We start from the raw sequence: 19,457 nt of genomic DNA, 5'->3' as shown, positions 1-19,457 counted from the left end.
CTACACGGTTCATACTACATTTTTGAAAAAAGCCTTAAATGAAAGCTGAGAGTCTGCACTTTAAGCAGGTATTCATTGTTTCATTTAAAACCCATTGTGGTGGTGTACAGAGCCAAAATGACGACAACTGTATCATTGTCCAAATATTTATGGACCTGACTGTATGTGTGTATATATATATATATATGTATATACACATATTTTTTGGTCTTTGATTTGATCTCCTTCATTTTACAGTTGTCTGCTCTTCAGCACAGTTCATCCGGTCAAAGTGAACTCTAACAGCTTCTGTCCAGAAGAGAAATCAAATTTTGATTAAAATGTCAAAACTGTCCAAAGCAGAAAACAAACAGGGTCATCCTTTAATTCAGTGGTTCCTAACTTCACTGGCTTGTGTCTCTTTGTAGCCAGTTATGACCTTAGTGTGAACAAGATTTCACTCGAGGAAGGAAGCAAAAAGTCATTTATTGTGAGAGAAATATATTTAATCTGGTGACCCTTCAGCTTTATCTTGGGGCCACCTGGTTGTGCTGTTCCAACTGAATCTAACCTCTGCAACACAATAATCTTCGTCCTGAGCTGACTGACATGATCTTCCTGAATCTTCTGTGTTCACAGCGTCTGTGTTTTTCTGTCCTCAGGATATTCAGATCGAGGCGCTGCTGATGCAAGCGTGTGAACCCGTCATCCAGACCCACTGCCATGTAAGTCTGATCCACCAACAGCTCTTTATAAACCCAGTTTGAACTCAGTGGAAGAAGTTTCAGAAAGGAACTGTTGCTCTGATTTAAGAAGGCTGAGAGTGTAAAAACTGGCTTCTAAAGCAAATTAATTCAGAAAAATGAGAAAAGCACAAAGTCAATCCTAACTGATCAATACTGACGATGCACCATGTACACGTTTGTGTTTTGTTTCTGCAGTGTACAAAAAGTGAACCTTCCTGAAGCAGCACACACGCGCACACACACACACACACACACACACACACACACACACACACACACACACACACATGTACATTAATTTACGTATCAGGGCTGGGCCGGTGTAAACATTTTCAAACTGGTTTAATATTATTAAGGGCTGGATTAGACCAGTGTACTGAATTATTCAGTCTGAATTACTTGTAAAAACATCTAATCATAACTGTTAACAGCATGAGGTTTAATATTCAGTAGGGCTGCTCAATCAGGGCAGAATGATAATCACAAGTATTATTGGTCAGTATTGAGATCAGGATTATTTAACATGACTACTCTTTGACCAAAGGCTCTTTCTCCCATCACCTTGACCTCAGGTGAACTAAACATACCACACCTGACAGAGAGCCAGTTCAGGCTGAAGGATTTGCGCTGGATTTATAACACAAGACAAAATAAAAGCTTCATTGTGAAACAGAATGTAGCTCAATTATCGTTTTATCTCACGTGTCTTGTTTTTGTAATCACTGGAAGACAAAATCATAATTGAAAATAAAATTTGACAACTTCCCCAGCCCCAATGTTTCATTACCAAATTTCAACCCCCCCTCTCTGTCTGTCTCTGTGTCTGTCTGTCTGTCTGTCTGTCTGTCTGTCTGTCTGTCAGGAGGTGGCTGATAACCAGATCAACACCGGTGACCTGATGGAGTGTTTGGTTCAGAACAAACACCAGAAGGAGATGAATGAGAAGTGTTCGGTGGGAGTGACACACTTCCAGCTGGTGAGCAGATGGATGACAAATGTGTTATCAAGATGTTTTTAGCTCAACGGAAACAAAATAAGAAGCTTTTTATATCAGCATGAGTTATGACACAAGTGGGCAGATATTTCACTACTTCTTTTCTTTTGACAAATGTTGAAATACGAATAATAAACAATACTCCAGTTTATTCTCTTCATGGTTTTAGCTCATTGAGTTATTGTAGACTCGCTGTGCAGTAGCATCAAAATGTCAGCATGTAGTACAATAAGTCTGCAGCATTATCTGATGAATGTATTACTAACAAGCTGCTCTGTCTGTCTGTCTGTCTGTCTGCAGATTCAGATCAAAGATTTTCGTTTCTCGTACAAGTTCAAGACGGCCTGCAAGGAGGACGTCCTCAAACTGTGTCCCAATATCAAGAAGAAGTAAGACTCATGAACACAAAACAGTGTCAGAGCTGATAGCACAGTCTATGGAAGCTCATGTCAACCAGTGTGATGAAAAAGAAAACAAACTGTAAGTAGGAATGTTGTGAGAACTGATACTTTGGTACCAAGTCCATGCCAACATTCTGAAAACATGACGGTACTTGTTTTTCTCCAGCACTGTCGGCAAATCTGCTTTTCCTAGGATGAGGAAGACATGAAACACCACACACTGTCTTGCCCTGACATTCTTACTTGAACTCTAAACAATCCCAGCCATACCTAACCCTAACCAACGACTAGGCCTGTCACGATAACAGATTTTGCTGGGCGATTGCGCCAGAAATTATTGCGATAAGCGATAATATTGTGTAATATTGTGCTTTTAAGACCGTTTTTATTATTGTTGGAATTTTGCTGTTTTTAGACCATTTTTTAAACTTATATAATGATAATAAAGGCATAATGATGCAGGTACACCCTCTTAAAGACAAATTAACATTTATTTAACAAGAATATTTAGGAATGCAAAAAAGAAAATTTAAATATCCGAAATGAATAAATAAATACAAAAAAATAGTCTGTCAGTCTCTCACTCTCAGGTGTGCAGTTAAGTTGGTCGTATTTGCCCTTTTTGTTGAGATGGTTTTAGAACAAACCCGGCGATTTCCCTGTCTTTCTCTTGCGCTCAACTCTCTTTTCTTCTCCGCCTCATCTCCCCCTCATGAAGATCGCACTGTGTGTGTGTGTGTGTGTAGCCTATAGCCCCGCCCCCCCACAGAGTCAAAGACACTCGATCACAAGAGCTTTCCCTCCGTTCATTACGCTGATGAACCAACTCACCTGGCTGCCAGACGATGCACGGCAGTGAACGCTCTTGTCGTCCAGTCTCTTTGGTGGAGAGAGACGAGGAAAACAAACACGCATGAATATGGCAATTAATCGCAGCCGGAAAAGTTACCGTCTCCCTTTTAATTTACCGTGCAGTTAACTGACTTATCGCGACAGGCCTACCAACGAAGCCAATAACTACCAGCGAGTCACAGGGAGAGCAGGGCGGGTCATGTCTATCGTAGGAAAAGAAAATATGCATACCATAGATGCTGGGGTTGCAGTTCTTGCAGACCTGACGGGGCAACATATAAACCTATGAGTGTTTTGGTGTGGCGTTAAAAGCCAAAGAAGCCAGACCTATCGCCATGGCACTGTCTCAGTGCTTGAGAAAGGTGTGAAATCACCAGTTCTGCTACAGTGGAAAAATGCTCTGGCTTGTTTGTGTTTCTTTAAACCAATCACAGTTGTCCTGGGCAGTGCTAAGCACAGGATGCAGTGTAGCGACTACTATCAATAAAAAAAAAAGCTGCTAAGAGGCTGAGTCGGCTCTTAACTGTGCCTCATTGAAAGAAATACATGTCCAAGTCCAACTTTGCGTTTTTATGGTGATATTTTAAACAAACAAACAAATACAACAACAAATATTGGAGCCAACACTCAACCTCTTTGTCTAAAGAATGGTCACGCCAGTGAATGAACAGGTAAAATAATGTGAAACCAATCCCCCACACCTGTGTCAATTACAACCGGAAGTGAAAGTGACCAAAAGAAGGTGTGCAGCCTAACAAATAATAAACAACAGAGGTTAAATATAGATTATGGCTCCTACACGCAGCAATAGTGCAGCTGCAAAGTCGAGCCATTTTGGTACTGATGTGAGTTTGTTGGGACCATCAAACTGCTCAGTGTTGGTGTTAGCGCTGCTGTTGTGTAGCTCGTGCACGGAGACAGCGGTAACAGAAAGTTAGCTGATCCAGCAGGGAGTCAGGACGCTTCAAGAATTCGCGAAAAGGATCGTATTCAGGTGAAAACAGATCAGCGTCAGGCATCCAAGTGTCTCAGTGCCCGAACAGCAGTGTCAAAGTGAAGAGCGCTCACTCTGCAGCAAAATATGTGGACCAAAACATCCACAGAAAAATACTGCGCACTAACTGACAAAGAAAAAAAAAAGACTGTGCAACTTGAAGCAGTCTCAGTTGACTAAGTGGTCTCCTACTGGTGATTTTTAGGGGGCAGTCCTACTCACCATTTAAGAAAAAAGAAATGCCAAATGTGTAGTGCTCGGCAGCTCGTCACACTGCTGGTGCATGTAGTAAATACACCATGTGCCTCAGGAAAAAAAACCCTTTGGTGGGCATGACCCCAAAGTCATTATAATGAGAACCTTTGTCAAGATAATAATTTAGTATCTCAAAATAATGAGACTCTTTTTAGCTGATTATTTTGAGCTAGTTTGTTATTATAACAATTTAAAGCATCTTTTTTCATCACAAGGCCAAATGTTCCGCTTTTTCCCCTCTCACTGGCACTAATGGGCTTCCATAATAATCTGCTCTTTATACCTGCAGCAAGAAAATGACCACTTACTTCCACCATGTTATCAGATATAGAACAAAACTATCCAAACTAAAAAAGGTGGAGTTGCTAACGAGCTGTCGGCTTCATCTCTCAGTCTCAAGTCTGAAAGCTGGTCAGTGGACCTTTGGGAAGAGTGTTGTGTTACAAAATATTCTGAGCTCAGAGGTGGAAAATGAACGTTCATGCTCAACTTTTTCCAGGTGTTTTTGTAAATGATGGCGGGTCAGTTCACTTTCCTAAAACTCCTCCTGAGGTTTTCAGCTCTCTGTGTTTCAGAGGAAGACTGGTGACTGGTGACTGGATTATAATGTCAGCTGCCAACACACTTTTTCCACCCAGCCGTCCTGCAAACACTGAGCAAGGTTTTGAAATATGTGATAGAGGATGTGTTTAGGTTTGAAAAAAATAATAATCTGACCTCTTGGATGTTAAAAACACGTCTGCAGTTTGGAGCAGCAGTGAAATTCACAGCTGAGCAACAAACAGACTCTCCCATCTCCAGCGAGGCGTAAATGTGATGTTGACATTTTGTTCAGAGTGTAAGTCGGACTGGGTGTGTGAGCTCGTGTCTTTCTGTCGTTCAGGGTGGACGTCGTGATCTGCCTCAGCACCACGGTGAGGAACGACACCCTGCAGGACGTCAAGGAGCAGCGAGTGTCCATCAAGTGTCGTAAACAGCTGCGGGTGGAGGAGGTGGAGATGGTACGTTCACTGACACAGTTCACAAACACACAGCACAGAGCGCAGCCAGTCAGCGCTCCATCCACTGTAACATCTCATTAGTTTCCAAAGAGACTCACTGTCACTTAGAGACAGGAAGTCTGAATGTCTCACAACAGTCCGCCATGTTACCGGACACATGTTTCCTTTTTTTTTATAATCTAAAAGAACAAATTAAAGACCAGCCTCCACTCGTCTGGTTTCAGGCTCCACCGTGTGTTTGAATCTGGCTGCAGGGATTTATTCACATTCATACACGGTCAACATTGTGTCACTGTCCCACGCATTTCCAAATTTGGTGTTTCTCAATGAAACACTGACGGATTAAATGTTTCTTCAATGGGCTGAGAAAATCCTCCGGCTTATGTAACATACACCATTTAAAAACTCATCGGTCGATCTGAAAGATGCCTCGTCACAAAGCTGAAAACAGCTGATGAAAAGTTGGTATTTTGGGCAGCTGTGTCTCAGGAGGTAGAGCGGGTCGTCTGCTGCTCACAGTGTTGGAGAGCCTGTGTGGGAGCTGCCTGCCTTCCATGTGAATGAGCAGCAGAAACCTTGTAAAGAAAGTGCTGTATAAATGAAGCCATTTATCTTTGGGACACATGTTTTTCACAGGATAGCAACCAGATTGGTCACTGATGTTGCTTCATCAGTTGATTCTCATGTTCCAGTTCATCCCAAAGGTGTTAAGGGGGGGTCAGAGGTCAGAGCTCCAGTCACTGTATGGAGCTGGCTTTGTGTACAGAGACACTGACTACATGTACACACACAAAATATGACATGTTTTGCCCTTCTTCTGAAAAAGACACTATTTGTATTAAACTGTTTACACGGTTAAGGAAAATGAATATTCCACTAATCCTCCTGTTTACATGCAGTCATACACACTCTGATTAACGTGCCCTAATATGTCGTTTATCACATCAACATCTAGAAATGCTAAACAGCTGGAGCTGCTTGTCATTTTGTTTCCTTGCATCAAAATAAGATTTTTTTCAGAGTTTTCTACGGGTGGCAGCCCTGCTGATATCTGTCTTTTCATAATGTTTAAAAGCAGATGAGTTTCACCCTCACACCAGAAACTTGGGTTCGTCTTTTGGCCATGCATCTCTGCTCAGCCTTGCAGGCGAGCGCTGGCGAGTTGGTTTGTGTTCAGCAAATCCATGGCAACGCACAGAGCTGACGTGAAACAGACAAGAAGCCGTGTGTTGCAAACTGTTGTAAAAACCCCAGTTGAGATGCATATTGCAACTTCGCTGTAGACATGTCCAAATAATGCTCTGAAATCCTGAGTAATATTAGCATGTCCCAAATGTCTTAATCAGGAAATGCTAAATTTGGTAGAAGGCCAAATTCTCATGACCCACAGCAAATTCAGGATATGGTCGGAATTATGGTTTAATGTTGGTGTGCATGTAATCGTAGCTGTTGTTATGTTGAAACAGGAAAGGAACAAACACAAACTACCGACACAAAGAGCAATATTATCCTAAATATTCTTGTATGCTGTAGCATCAAAAATTTCCTGTTTTTGATTTTGTAAAAACTGTCCTATACACCACTGGCTGTATACTTTTGGTCATATAATGAATTAACAGCATTCAAACCTTTATTTGAGTTTATTTTGTTTTATATTATTTGTTTATTTTATTTTAAGTTTTTTCCTTCATTCTATAGCTGCCCAGCAGTGTTGAGTGTCAAACCTGAACCTTCAAAATGTTGTGGAGGTCAAAAATGCTATTTTGATGAAGGTTTCTGCATGAGCACATTGCAACATTAACTGCTGAATGAGCATCTCCATTTGAGAGCGCTGATGGAGCCGACCTTAAAGACCGTGAATTCTAAAAGTTGCATAATATTGTAATTATTTTCTAGCTGTGATCAGACAGACTTTTATCACAGTTAAAAGCCGTCAGAGAGGAGCTTTGTGCTTCAGCAGCACTTAAATAAAATCCCTTATTATTATCACATCATTGTATAAACCCTTGAGTGCTCTCAGAGAAAATGTTCTTTAAGATCATTTATGAAACAAATCAAGTCGGATGAACAGAAAGCAGTTAATCTGAAGTGTGTGAATTATGTATATTTCTATTGCGTGCGTGTGTGTTGGGTTTATAGGAACAACAAGAGAAATCGCACACAGAGGTTCAGTGTGTTTGATGTGGAGCTTCTTACACAGCAGACTGACTAACGTACCATTCAAACATTTATAAAACCTCAGCAGGCCAACAGCAAACACTTCTTTTTCTGCTCTTCTCGTCTGAGCTCTTGATCTCTCTTGAGACACTCGCTGAAGCCCGTCAGTTTCTTTTTTCTCTCTACTGCACATATTAAAAGTGTCTGTGTTTTTCTTTACGTCTGTGTTTTCTGTAAATCCACTAAACCTTCCCCTGAATCTGTGCAGTCAGAGGACATCCGCCTGGAGCCGGAGCTGTTCGAGTCCTGCAAGCTGGACATCAACAGACTGTGTCAGAACGTGGCCTTTGGCAACGCACAGGTCAGCAGCTACACACAAACACACACCTCTTTTTCAGTCACTGTACCTCTACAGCAGTTTGGAAAAGACGCTGAGTTTTGTCTAAAAAGTATTTTGGTAATTGCTCCAAAATGTCAGACATGTCAGAGTGATGTAATCAGGTGTGAACCCAGGGTGACAGTATAATTAGCTGTTAGCTGTAGTGTTCTGTTCAACAGATTAAATGCTGGGAAACATTTTCCATCAGTTCAAGAAACAAAAGTTTTTGCAGTACAGACCACAAACTGTAGAGTAACTGTCAGTGCCCTAAACGTCCAGCAGGTGGCAGGTTTGTTCAGGCATCAGTGCAGCATCATGCATCATTGTTTCCTCTGAGCCCACAGGAGAGACCGTTACCTTTTTTCATCACCACTTTTGGCCACGCTGAGTCAAGCCATGCTGCGCCCATTTGTTTTTCCATTATCAGTTTGCAAATAAGACTTAATTGTGCTCAAGAACGCAGCATTACCTTTGAAACTGAATCTTGAGAAGAGAAGATCCTGCACACTGCTCCTGCTCAGCATCACACTTCATTGATCACACTTTCTTAATGAAGATCCAGAGGACCAGAAACATGAGTGTGATCAATAGATTGTGATTGTGATGCTCTTCTCCCGAAACTCAAGTGATACTTTCCAGCACACCTGCATCTGAGATAGTTGTATGTGCCAACATCTCGTGGTGAAAAATCTTCTTTAGAGCCAGTTGTAGCTGTGACCTCTGATATATAACAGTCTGATTCTCTCTCTTTCATGTAGGTTATCGAGTGTCTGAAGGAGAACAAGCGTCAGCTCACTCAGCGTTGCCACCAGCGAATCTTCAAGCTGCAGGAGGTGGAGATGGTTGATCCTGAACTGGACTACCAGCTGATGAGAGTCTGCAAGCATATGATCAGGGTAGGCCAGTACAACCAGCACCACATGATCAGAGTAGGCCAGTACAACCAGCACCACATGATCAGGGTAGGCCAGTACAACCAGCACCACATGATCAGAGTAGGCCAGTCAAACCAGCACCACATGATCAGAGTAGGCCAGTACAACCAGCACCACATGATCAGGGTAGGCCAGTAGGCCAGTACAACCAGCACCACATGATCAGGGTAGGCCAGTACAACCAGCACTACATGATCACTTAAGGGTTTGAACCTGGCTTTAATATGTCGTCACAGTAATTCCATAAAACAAAGTGATCGATGAGACTAAAGCACAGTACGGATCAAACAGTGAAGTGTGTCAGTGTGTTTGTGTGTTTGCAACTGCATCTTTGTGTGACTGTGCATTCCAGCGGTTCTGTACGGAGTCGGAGGGAAAGAACGTTCTTCAGTGTCTGAAACAGAACAAGAACAGCGAGCTGATGGATCCTAAATGTAAACAGATGATCACCAAGAGACAGATCACCCAGAACACAGGTACACACACACACACACACACACACACACACACTCAACTAAATACATCATACTTTTACCTAATAACCACAAGTACATCTACTAAAAGTCGTGTGTGTGTGTGTGTGTGTGTGTGTGTGTGTTTAGACTACAGGCTGAACCCGGTGCTGAGGAAGGCCTGTAAAGCCGACATCCCAAAGTTCTGTCAGCCAATCCTGAACAAGGCGTCTGCGGACAGCGAGCTGGAGGGTCAGGTCATCTCCTGCCTCAAACTGAAATACGCCGACCAGGTCAGACCCTTTGTCTTCACTGTAACAACACGTCCAAGAGTTAGTTTAGAGAGCGCCACCTCACTTCCTCTTTCTCTGTTCTTTAACACCGAGGGTTTCTGTCATCAGTCTGAAGCGTCTCACTGAAGTTTCCTGTTCATATTCTGAGATAGATCAATATCAGCTGCAGTTTCGTCGGCAGTTAGGAGGCAGTTTACAGAGTGTCCCTGTTAAGAAGCAAATCTTAACCCTGAAACATCTCTGGTTCAACTCCCGCTGGCGCAGTCACATGCGTCTCTCCTCGTGTTTCATGTCTGCCCACCAAAATAAAATAGAAACCTCCTGGGAGTGCAAATGAAATCCTTAGAATAAAGATATATGTCACTGTTTTTAAAGATGGAAACCATTTTATCTTGGACAGCTGTTCAGGATGAAATTATTGTTATAATATTGAAACTTAAAGTTAGTGCGTGAGAAGAGGTTTGTGTGTACATACAGATATGAAGTGTTGATACTGTTTATACTGAATATGAAATCATTCAGTGCATCTAAAATCAAGACGTCCTAAAGACAGTCAGCCTGTAAGGTCATATAGATGTTCATGCGTGTGTGTGTGTGTGTGTGTGTGTGTGTGTGTGTGTGTGTTGTGACAGCGTTTGTCTCCAGACTGTGAGGCTCAGATCCAGATCATCCTGCAGGAGTCGGCGCTGGACTACAGACTCGACCCTCAGCTGCAGATCCACTGCACACAGGAGGTTCGCACATTCATGCTTCCTTACAAACACACGCGCTCTGAAAGTCTCACTGTGAATTATGAGGCTCAGTTTTAAGAAGCAAAAGAAATTAAGTTTTAATGACCTTTTATTTTTATTTAATCTTTCATTTTGATTTTTGATTCCAGGTTAGTTTTAGAAATGCTGAGATTTTAGTTCAGTTTTTATTTAGTTCTGGGTTTTTAAGTGTGGTGATGAAAACTTTGATTAATAGTTGTTCTCCCTGCAACTTCAGCCATTTTTAGAAAACCTTGTTTGCATATCAAGCTTTTTCCTTTTCGTTTATTTCCTTGGGGTTTTATGTCAGCTGGCATCCTCTGTGTTGCATCGCCACCACCTTCAGTCACTACTTTAGGACTCCAAACAAAACAGGACATTTAAGTTTCGTGTTTTTGAAGACTGGTGTTTTTATTTTGTTTCAGTAAAAAAAAAAAAAACATTTCAACTGCTAGTTATAATTTCAGTCTTAGATTTTGTTAACTATAAACTGCTCTTCAGATATTTTGATTTTGCCACAGCAGCTGCCAAAAAGTTTCATTCAGTGAAAAAGACTGAGTCTTATTGTCTGTATTTTTTTAACTTCTAAAAACATGTTCTCAGTTCGTCATCTATCAGCTTGTGTCTGGCATTATTTCTGTTTAGTACAGAAAATTGAATTATGTAAAGATTCTTGTGTATTAACTGTGTAAGTGTTGCACCATTAACATCAGATCATGGAGAATTCTTTATATTATAAGTACTGAATTACGGAGGACTGGACTCACCTGGAATCTAACATGTGTTGTAATGCAGTCCTCTGGCCAGCAGGGGGCGACGATGGCTTGATAATTAGCAGAGGAGAATAAATCTGCTGCTTTCAGTGGTACAGTAGTTTAGGTGAAAGCAGCTGGTGTGTTTGGCTACGGGGACTCTCAAACAGATACATCCAGTGATTATATGTTCACTTCCTTCAGATTTTAAATTTGATCACATCTGGAGACGTTAAAACTTTTGTTAAGACTTGAAAACCGTCTTGAAATCTTCATTTTTTTATCATCATTCTGACAGAGATTTGGTTTGCAGGCATTAAATGCACAAAATCATGGAGGCAAGGCAAATCTAAACATATAAAAACTAATGATATGAAAATCTAATGTAAATAATATAAATAAAAACAGTGTCAGTTGAGCTCCTTCATGCACACTGATCCCCGTGGAGCTGCTGATCCTACATTCTGTCAAACCATGTTGAATTAACGCAGACTGATCCTGATGAAACCTGACGAGTGGAAATTAGTACAGCTGATGCCACTAATATGCAAATTATCACAAGATGTCATCTGGCTGAGTGGAACATTTAATAACTGCTGAGAAGTCCGTTTCTGACGATTTATTTTCAGTGTGAAAATTAAGATAACACACGTCCGACTCAGAGCTCAGAGCTCAGCCATGCTCACAGGGAGCAGGTTGTGGCTCGGTGTCTTGCTCAGAGGCACGCTGGCAGCTCACACAGATGTTATTGACTATGTGTGTGTTTTCAGATTTCCAGGCTGTGTCCGGAGGAAGCAGCAGCTCAGGAGCAGACGGGGCAGGTGGAGGAGTGTCTGAAGGTCAACCTGCTGAAGATCAAACAGGAAGGATGTAAGAAGGTAAAGAAAGTCACTGCTGCCTTCGCTGACCACTGAGGGGGAGAGGAAATCACAGCATCTTCACACAATTTATTTTAATTTTAAAACACAACTGTTTCCTCCACTGGCACGGTGAGGGGGTTAACGTAGTTTACATTACCCATCAGTCAGGAGCTAAATGCCAGACTCTTGGCAGTGCCACCAGGATTTCAGGATCGCAACAGTTAAAGCAAATTCAGCCCGTCCCCATGAATTCCGTGTGACCGTGCAATTTTCTCCGATCGTAGCAGCATTTAGTGCATTTAAAAAAAACAATTTAAAATAATGTAGTTGAAAAAACAACAGTAATTTTTAAAACTTAAAGAAAAACAAAAACACCTATAAATATATAGGTCAGCTGTCATCTGGCATTTCAGGCTGCAACAATCACAAAACAACCCGTGAAATCCTGGAGGGGCCGACTGATGTAAACCTTCTCATCTTTTTCTCTTCATCCTTTTCCTCCTCTTCTTCAATCCTCTGTATCCCCCCCATCTCTCCTCCTCCTCCTCCTCCTCCTCCTGCAGGAGGTGTTGAACATGCTAAAGGAGAGTAAGGCGGACATCTTCGTCGACCCCGTCCTCCACACAGCCTGCGCTCTGGACATCAAACATCAGTGTGCAGCGATCCCACCTGGCAGAGGGCGCCGTGAGTCCACGAACACACACACACACGAACACACACACCTCAGCTGAAAATTAAATAGAGCTAGTGATAATAACCTGAAATAAAAATGCAGAAAATCTTTATCTGCGTGTTTTGTACGATGGAATTTTAATTTAAACTCCTAAAAAATGAAGAACAATAAAAAGAAGCGTGATTGCAACTAAAATTTGATTCTTTATTTTACATTTAAATAGGTTTGTAATTCCAAAGATTCTCCACAGAAAATGATTTTCAGTTTTAGATTTAGGATTTTTTTTCTCTTTATTAACACACATCAAGTCTGTAAACATTATTTTAATGTTTTTAGTTTCAGTTTATTAGAATATTAATTGACATGTTTGTTTAATTTGTTAAAACTAAGACATATTAGAAACTATATAACAAAGATTAAATATCTTCTAACCGTCGTCTCTGAATCGTCAGACCTCAAATACAACGCAGCCACAAACCAAACTTAAATTCCTAAACTTGTTGTGTTGTTTCCTCAGAGATGTCGTGCCTGATGGAGGCGCTGCAGGACAAACGTGTTCGTCTGCAGCCGGAGTGCAAGAAGAGACTTCAGGATCGCATCGACATGTGGAGCTACGCCGCCAAGGTACGACCAAAGGGAGCTTTATTTTGAAACTCAAGTGACCTTAGGCAAAATCAAGCGTAAAGAGGCCTCTAGTTTGAAATTGAAAAGGTTCATAGCTTCTGACTAAAGTTTTCCTTTATTTTGAAACCGATTGAACTATACATAGTTTGTTCTAAAGGGTCGTTTATTTTGGAACTGATGAATGAGTTGCATGAAATCAATCTCAAATGGGCTTTCAATTTGAAATTGAGTTAGCAAGCTGTGTAAATCAAGTTTAAAGAGGCCTTTATTTTGAAATTAAGTGAACAAACTAAATAAAATCAGTCTTTAATGGGCTTGAGTTAACAAAGCTGTATAAAATGAATCTGAAATGGGCTTTGATTTGAAATTTAGTTAACAAGCTGTATAAAAACAGTCTTAATGTGGCTTTTAGTTTGAAATTGAGGTAACAAGCTCTAAAAACAGTAATAGACGGGCTTTTAAGTTGAAATTGAGTTAGCAAGATGTGTAAATCCAGTGACCTTTATTTTGAAGTCGAGTTAACAAGCTGTATCATATCAGTCTTAAATAGGCTTTTAATTTGTAATTGAGATAACCGGGTATATAAAATCAGTATTAAATTAGCTTTTAATCTGAAATTGACTTAACAGGCTGTATACAGTCTAGCTAAAACAGGCTATTGGTTTGAAATTCATCATCTGACTAAAGGATCCTTTATTTTGAAAAATTATCTAGTTCACTTTTATTTTTTAATGTATGAATGAGCTGCATAAAGTCAGTTTTAAATGGGCTTTTAATTTGAAATTGAGTTAACAAGCTATATCAAAATCTTGTCTAATAGGGCTTTTATTTTGGAAGTCATTATGTTAGCTGCATGAAGTGGACTGCTGTGACATATGTCCTCACCTCCTGTCAGGTGGCTCCCGCTGAGGGCTTCTCGGACCTGGCCATGCAGGTGATGACATCACCGTCCAAGAACTACATCCTGACTGTGATTGGTGCAGGCGTGGCGCTGCTCTTCATGATGGGGCTGCTCTGTGGCAGATTCACCAAACGCGTCACTCAGGAGCTGAAGGACAGGTAGACCCCGCCCACTCTGGGGTCAGGACACACCCACAGGAGAAACGACCACCTCCCCCTCTTCATTTACCTCCTCTCCTCCACCTTCACCTCCCACTTCAGTCCTCCTCACCACTTCATTTACAAACTCCCTCTGCCTCTTCTTCCATCGCTGGAATGACATCACCCACAATCCTGCAGACGAACGTGGGCTTGATCAGTGACTCACCTGCTCTTCCTCTACACAAGCCCCGCCTACTCCCTGGGAGGCCACACCCCTCTCTTTTTCTTTTTCTTCTTTTCCTTCTGAGCTTCGATCCAGAGCGCCGGGTCCTCCTGCAGTTTAACCCGCACTCACCTGATGTAGATGCAGTATAATTACTCTGCTTCTTTTTTTTTTTTTTTTTTTTCCTGCCCTTCGTTGTGGGCCGAGGGGTGGTGGGAGGGTGAGGAGAGGGGGAGGGGTGGGGGTTGTAAGGATACGGGGTCAGAGGTCAAGATATGGAGGCGAAGGAGGTGAATGGATCATAATAAGTGTAAATGTGTAGAAAGTGGGAAATGCTCATGTATAGAGCAGTTTAATGACTCCAGTATTTTAATGACTTAAGTGTGTGTGTGTGTGTGTGTGTGTGTGTGTGTGTGTGTGTGTGTGTGTGTGTGTGTGTGTGCGAGCGTGCGTGCGTGCGTGCGTGTGTGCGTGTGTGCGTGCACGTGTGTGTGTGTAAATGAAACTGTCTTTCTATCACCATATTGTTCTAGTTTGTCCTGCTAAACGGTTTTCGGGGGTTGTTTTGGATCTGGATATATCTTCTTTTCTTTCGTTTTGCTGATGTGTGTGTTAGTTAGATTTTATCGCCATGGGACTGCCAGGCGGGCGGCGCCAACCAGCCAGCCCTCCACCGAGCCACAGATAAGATGAAGAGAGGTGGAGGGAGGAGGGGGGACACATCACAAACACTCCCAGCCGGCTCGCTGAAAGCTCTTCTTGCAGCAGGAATTATTTGTGGATATTTTTATTTTACTCTTTCTGAAACAGCAGACCTGGCAACCTCAGCTCTCCTCTAATGCAGTCCGATACTTTTTTTGTTTTAAGATTTGTTTTTCCTAGCCCAACCTATGCCATAAACACACCACGCTCGTCTACCTGCTGCTCCCAGCGTAGCCAATGTTCACCGCTCCAGCAGCTCGTTGGGACGTTTGTTTGGCAGCACGCTGTGACACAGAGTCAGGAGTCGTGCCAGCCTGATCCAGGACTGGGCGGAGCAGAAAGACTGGGCGGAGCAGAAAGACTGGGCTTCTTTTTTTGTTATTATTCTTTTTTTTTGGCCCCCAGTCATGAACTCGCAGAGCGGCTGTTGGTATCGCGCTGGTTGGTACGTAAAAAGCTGAGAGCAATGCAGGAATTAAAAAAAATAAAGAAATGAAAAAGGTTCTAGATTATTATAGAGATGTGAACATTTTGTGTAAAGATGATACTGGAATCATTGCACATTTTTCGTTCTTTTTTTTATATCTATAAATATATATATATTGTTTTGTCATAGCCTTATTTATTTGTTTACTAATGGTCAAAGTTTTTTTTTTTTTTTTCTATGATTTGAATGTTCTCTGGTTGCCTTTTCTCCAGCAAGCGAGCGTCCCTCTTTCCTGCAGGGGGAGGGAGGGAGGATATGGGGGAGGACGCAGGCGGCGAAGGTTCGGCCTCCTCTGGGCATCAACCTGCTCCAGCAGCTGATTGTTTCACGTGTGGCAGTGAACGCCTCTCTGATGGGCGGTTAGGTTTCATGAAGTCAGCAGCACATTGAGCCTGATTTATGGCAGAGTGCGCACAACACCTTTAACGAGTGTCGCTCAACAGAAATCAAAGAGCTGTGTGGCATTTTCAGTTCATGCTTTGGCGAAAGATTAAAGTCGTCTTCAGAAATATAAGAATGTTTGTGTCCGTTCCCTCAGAATGAGGTGTGTATGTCTACACAGGGAGCAGGTCCTTGTTTATGGAGATCGCCATGTTGCACCGCCATGTTTGTACAGTAGCCCAGGACAGACAAACCAGACACTGGGTCTAGACAGAGACATTAGTGTTTTTTCAAGTCAGCCACTGTAGTTAGAAGCGCCTCGAGAATGTCAGAGAACCTCTGATTTGTAACGTGAAAGTGTTTTATTCAGTGTTTTTGCCGGTTTAAATCAGTTGGTCCGTTTGTTTCGGAGAGGAAGAGACCTCTGTGGATCTTTCAGCTCCTGGTCAAATCCTCCTGAACAATGAACACTGAAGGAATTCTAACCAGGAGAAGTTTCAGCTGGTTGCAATGTGCAGTCCTCACCACTAGATGCCACTAAATGCCCCTGAAGCTTACACACTGTTTCTTTAATTTTACTTAGAAGACAACAGGAACATAAGAAAAGAGGATGTTCAGTGCATCCATTGAACCAATCAGTGAGTTGAAGGGTGAAAATGTTTTGGTCCAGCAAACGCAGGACATGGACGAGGAGACGTCAGGTATTTTTGGATGTCTGCCAACTGTTCTGCTAATCTGGTCAGCCCTGAGATGGTCCTTTGTCGCTCGCGCTGAGACACACAACACTGCAGCAGATGTTTCAGAGAGGCTCGCCGTGACCACCACAGTACATTTCGTGACAAAATATGACGTCTGCAACACAACATTCTCCAGGTGCACAACATAAAAGAGACACGGCATCTGAGTTTGTGCATCAGTATCTGTCATGTGATGATTCTTTGGGGATGACCACTGGTGCTGTCACGCACCATCAAAGCTGATGAGTGATGTTGATATGAATGGGACGAGGGTTCAGTTCATGGAGCAACATCTGTTGGACACAGACAGAAAACAGTTTTACTGTAACATGGCTTTTGAAGACACAAATATTAGGGATGGAAACTGAGGAGATGTTGGGTCAAAATGAGGTAGTGCTGAAAACTGTACAAAGAAAATCAATATTAATTTCACCAGTTAAACATTTGCAGGAACAGTGAACTCACTGAGCAACAGAGATTTGGGACATTACGATTGTTTCAAAGGTGCTGTTTAATTTGGAACAGGTCACAGATTCATTTTCATTTAGGTTTTCTTGGAGAGATAAAAAAAATCCACTAAACCTGCCTGATGTTATTATAACATTATTATATCACCCTCAGTAACAAACATGCTGCCCCGTTGGGAAGCAGCTGCACTTGTGCAAAGAGTGTGGGATACATTGCACTCCTGGAATTTGAGCCCATGTTGTGAAGGAAGATGTTTGAGCATCTTGATGATCATTTTAAAGACGTTACAAGCAGCTCTGTTGTCGTCTTTCTTCTTGAAGTGAAGTCACGCTTTGGATCATTTCTTTCTCGCCACCATGACTTTTTCTTTCTGTATGTTTCCAGCAGCGTAGACGCAACCCAGTCACCAGAGTAAATGTAGACATTGTACGTTTCTGCAGCGGGCACGTTCCATTTCTACGTTAATATGTAGCGGACCAGTGAAACTTTACGTTTGGAGAATGGAGACTGACTTTGTCAACGCTGTGGTTAATGTTTGGTGTAGTTCAGGCACAAAAAGCATTGATGACAGGAATGGAGCTGGGAGGTTAATGATTCTGATGGATCGGACAATTTTGAACCAGTTCCCATCCCCAATAATTCTCAGTAAGGATACCTCTCTGTGTTTAACCTGATTATGAAATGATGGATCATTTTTCTTTCTGTAGTCCAGCCCAAACTGAACCAAACCACAGGTGAAGGAAACCAAAATTCAACATGTTGTCATGTTGTCTCAAATCACAGGTCTTTGTAGTTTCTTTCTGCTTCGTCACGTCGGTGCCAAGTAAACGATCTCGGATGTGAGCAGAGAAAAGAGAAACACGCACAAAACAAAGACCAGGAAAACCCAAACTGGACGACAAACTAAAGAAACGTAACAAAATGATTTAAGCTCAAAGCTCCACTTGTTGGCTTCCTGCGGGGGCTTGGTTGCACCTCATGGTCGTCTTCAGTGAGCTGGTGTTTGACTTGTGTCTGAAAGCAGAGCGACTTGTCTCTGGATCTGGTTCGTCAGATGTGTCTCTGCTCAGCCTGCAGGTTGATGCCGGAGGATGAAGGCGGTCGAGGTTTCGGTGTATTCGGACGTAGGAGAGTCGCAGTGTTGTCGAGCTTTTTGGTCTCGGTGTGAAGACGGAATGGAAATGTTCCAAAAGGTTCGGCTCAGAAACACTGAATGAGCGCGCGTCCTCTCCCAGCTCGAGCCCATCATGTGTACATGTGTACTATACTGAGTGATGACATACTGTAAACTACGTACCGTGCAGTCCGCCTGTACTGTTAATTTTTTTTCTAACTGTTGAAGCTTGGTGTGGTGAGCGCTGCCCTCCCTGCTTGTAAATGAGACGTCCTGATTCGTTGAACTGCCTTCACTTTTTTTCTCCATCTGACGTCGGTTTATCAAAGCGTGCCTACTCGCCGTCCCACCGGGGGACCCCGCTGTACAGAACATCCCAGAAGCCCCTGCAGCACCCAGCAGAGGAGCACGTGGGCGTGTGTGTGTGTGTGTGTGTGTGTGTGTGTGTGTGTGTGTGTGTGTTGCCCACAGATGCTGGACTGCGAGTGCGATCTCCGGTCGGTTCCTCGCTGTTGTCGTCGTCCCGAGCGATGATGACTAGAACATTTTTTATTTTAAGTTTGTGATGATAAAGATCTTTTTGTAAACGATGTTTTGTGTCTGAATCCACGGAGCTCCTCATCATCTGATTTATTTTCCCACTTTTCTTTTTTGTTTTTTCTTTTTGTTGTTCTGTACAGATGAGAATTGGACAGTTTGTTAATAATAATAAAGTCTGCAAGGTTTCTATTCTGTTGTCCCGTCTGTTTATTATAAAACTGTCTTTAAAATGTTTCTTCTTGTCACAAATCTCTTGTTGAGACTCAAACCAACAGCGAATGTTTCGACTAACAAAGTGTGTGTCTCTACAGCCTGATATTAAAACACATCTGGTGTGCCAAATCATCTCGTTCACAACAATACCAGTACGAGTTCTAATACGATATAAAAAATTCATATCGTGATACTCGCAGTATTTCGACTTGTTGACATATTGACATCATACTGTTACCCACGGCAACAACAATCATGGCTGAAAGTGAAATTATTAGTGACTCCTTGGTGGATCCAAAAAGAGGAGCAGCTTCAGTAGTGTGGAATAAACTGTGTCGTCCTGAATGTTTTACTTCTCTTAGCACTCAGAGGGAACTCATTCAGCGGCTCCTCTGGCAGCAGCACAGCGGAGTCAGTGTTGTCAAGTGATTTTGTCATAAACCTTTGGTGATGTA

The 19,457-nt window shown here is 42.2% G+C and overlaps 1 protein-coding gene across 2 annotated transcripts in view; it reads left to right on the top strand.

Annotated features, from left to right (window-relative positions):
- LOC126407499 (Golgi apparatus protein 1-like) overlaps positions 1-18,978 on the top strand; it is a 60,156-nt gene extending 41,178 nt beyond the window's left edge. For both annotated transcript variants that reach the window (XM_050072433.1, XM_050072432.1), the window contains 13 exons: positions 642-704; positions 1,588-1,701; positions 2,020-2,108; positions 5,105-5,222; positions 7,648-7,740; positions 8,517-8,654; positions 9,046-9,169; positions 9,296-9,438; positions 10,071-10,172; positions 11,710-11,817; positions 12,363-12,483; positions 12,990-13,096; positions 13,992-18,978. In XM_050072433.1, the coding sequence (XP_049928390.1) occupies positions 642-704; positions 1,588-1,701; positions 2,020-2,108; positions 5,105-5,222; positions 7,648-7,740; positions 8,517-8,654; positions 9,046-9,169; positions 9,296-9,438; positions 10,071-10,172; positions 11,710-11,817; positions 12,363-12,483; positions 12,990-13,096; positions 13,992-14,159 (1,488 nt within the window). In that variant the 3' untranslated portion in view covers positions 14,160-18,978. The remainder of the gene's footprint in view (positions 1-641; positions 705-1,587; positions 1,702-2,019; positions 2,109-5,104; positions 5,223-7,647; positions 7,741-8,516; positions 8,655-9,045; positions 9,170-9,295; positions 9,439-10,070; positions 10,173-11,709; positions 11,818-12,362; positions 12,484-12,989; positions 13,097-13,991) is intronic.
- The last annotated feature ends 479 nt before the right edge of the window (positions 18,979-19,457 follow it).

Source organism: Epinephelus moara, chromosome 20 (assembly GCF_006386435.1).
Source record: "Epinephelus moara isolate mb chromosome 20, YSFRI_EMoa_1.0, whole genome shotgun sequence".
Classification (NCBI taxonomy): Eukaryota; Metazoa; Chordata; class Actinopteri; order Perciformes; family Serranidae; genus Epinephelus; species Epinephelus moara.
This window is presented reverse-complemented; position numbering and strand designations above follow the sequence as displayed.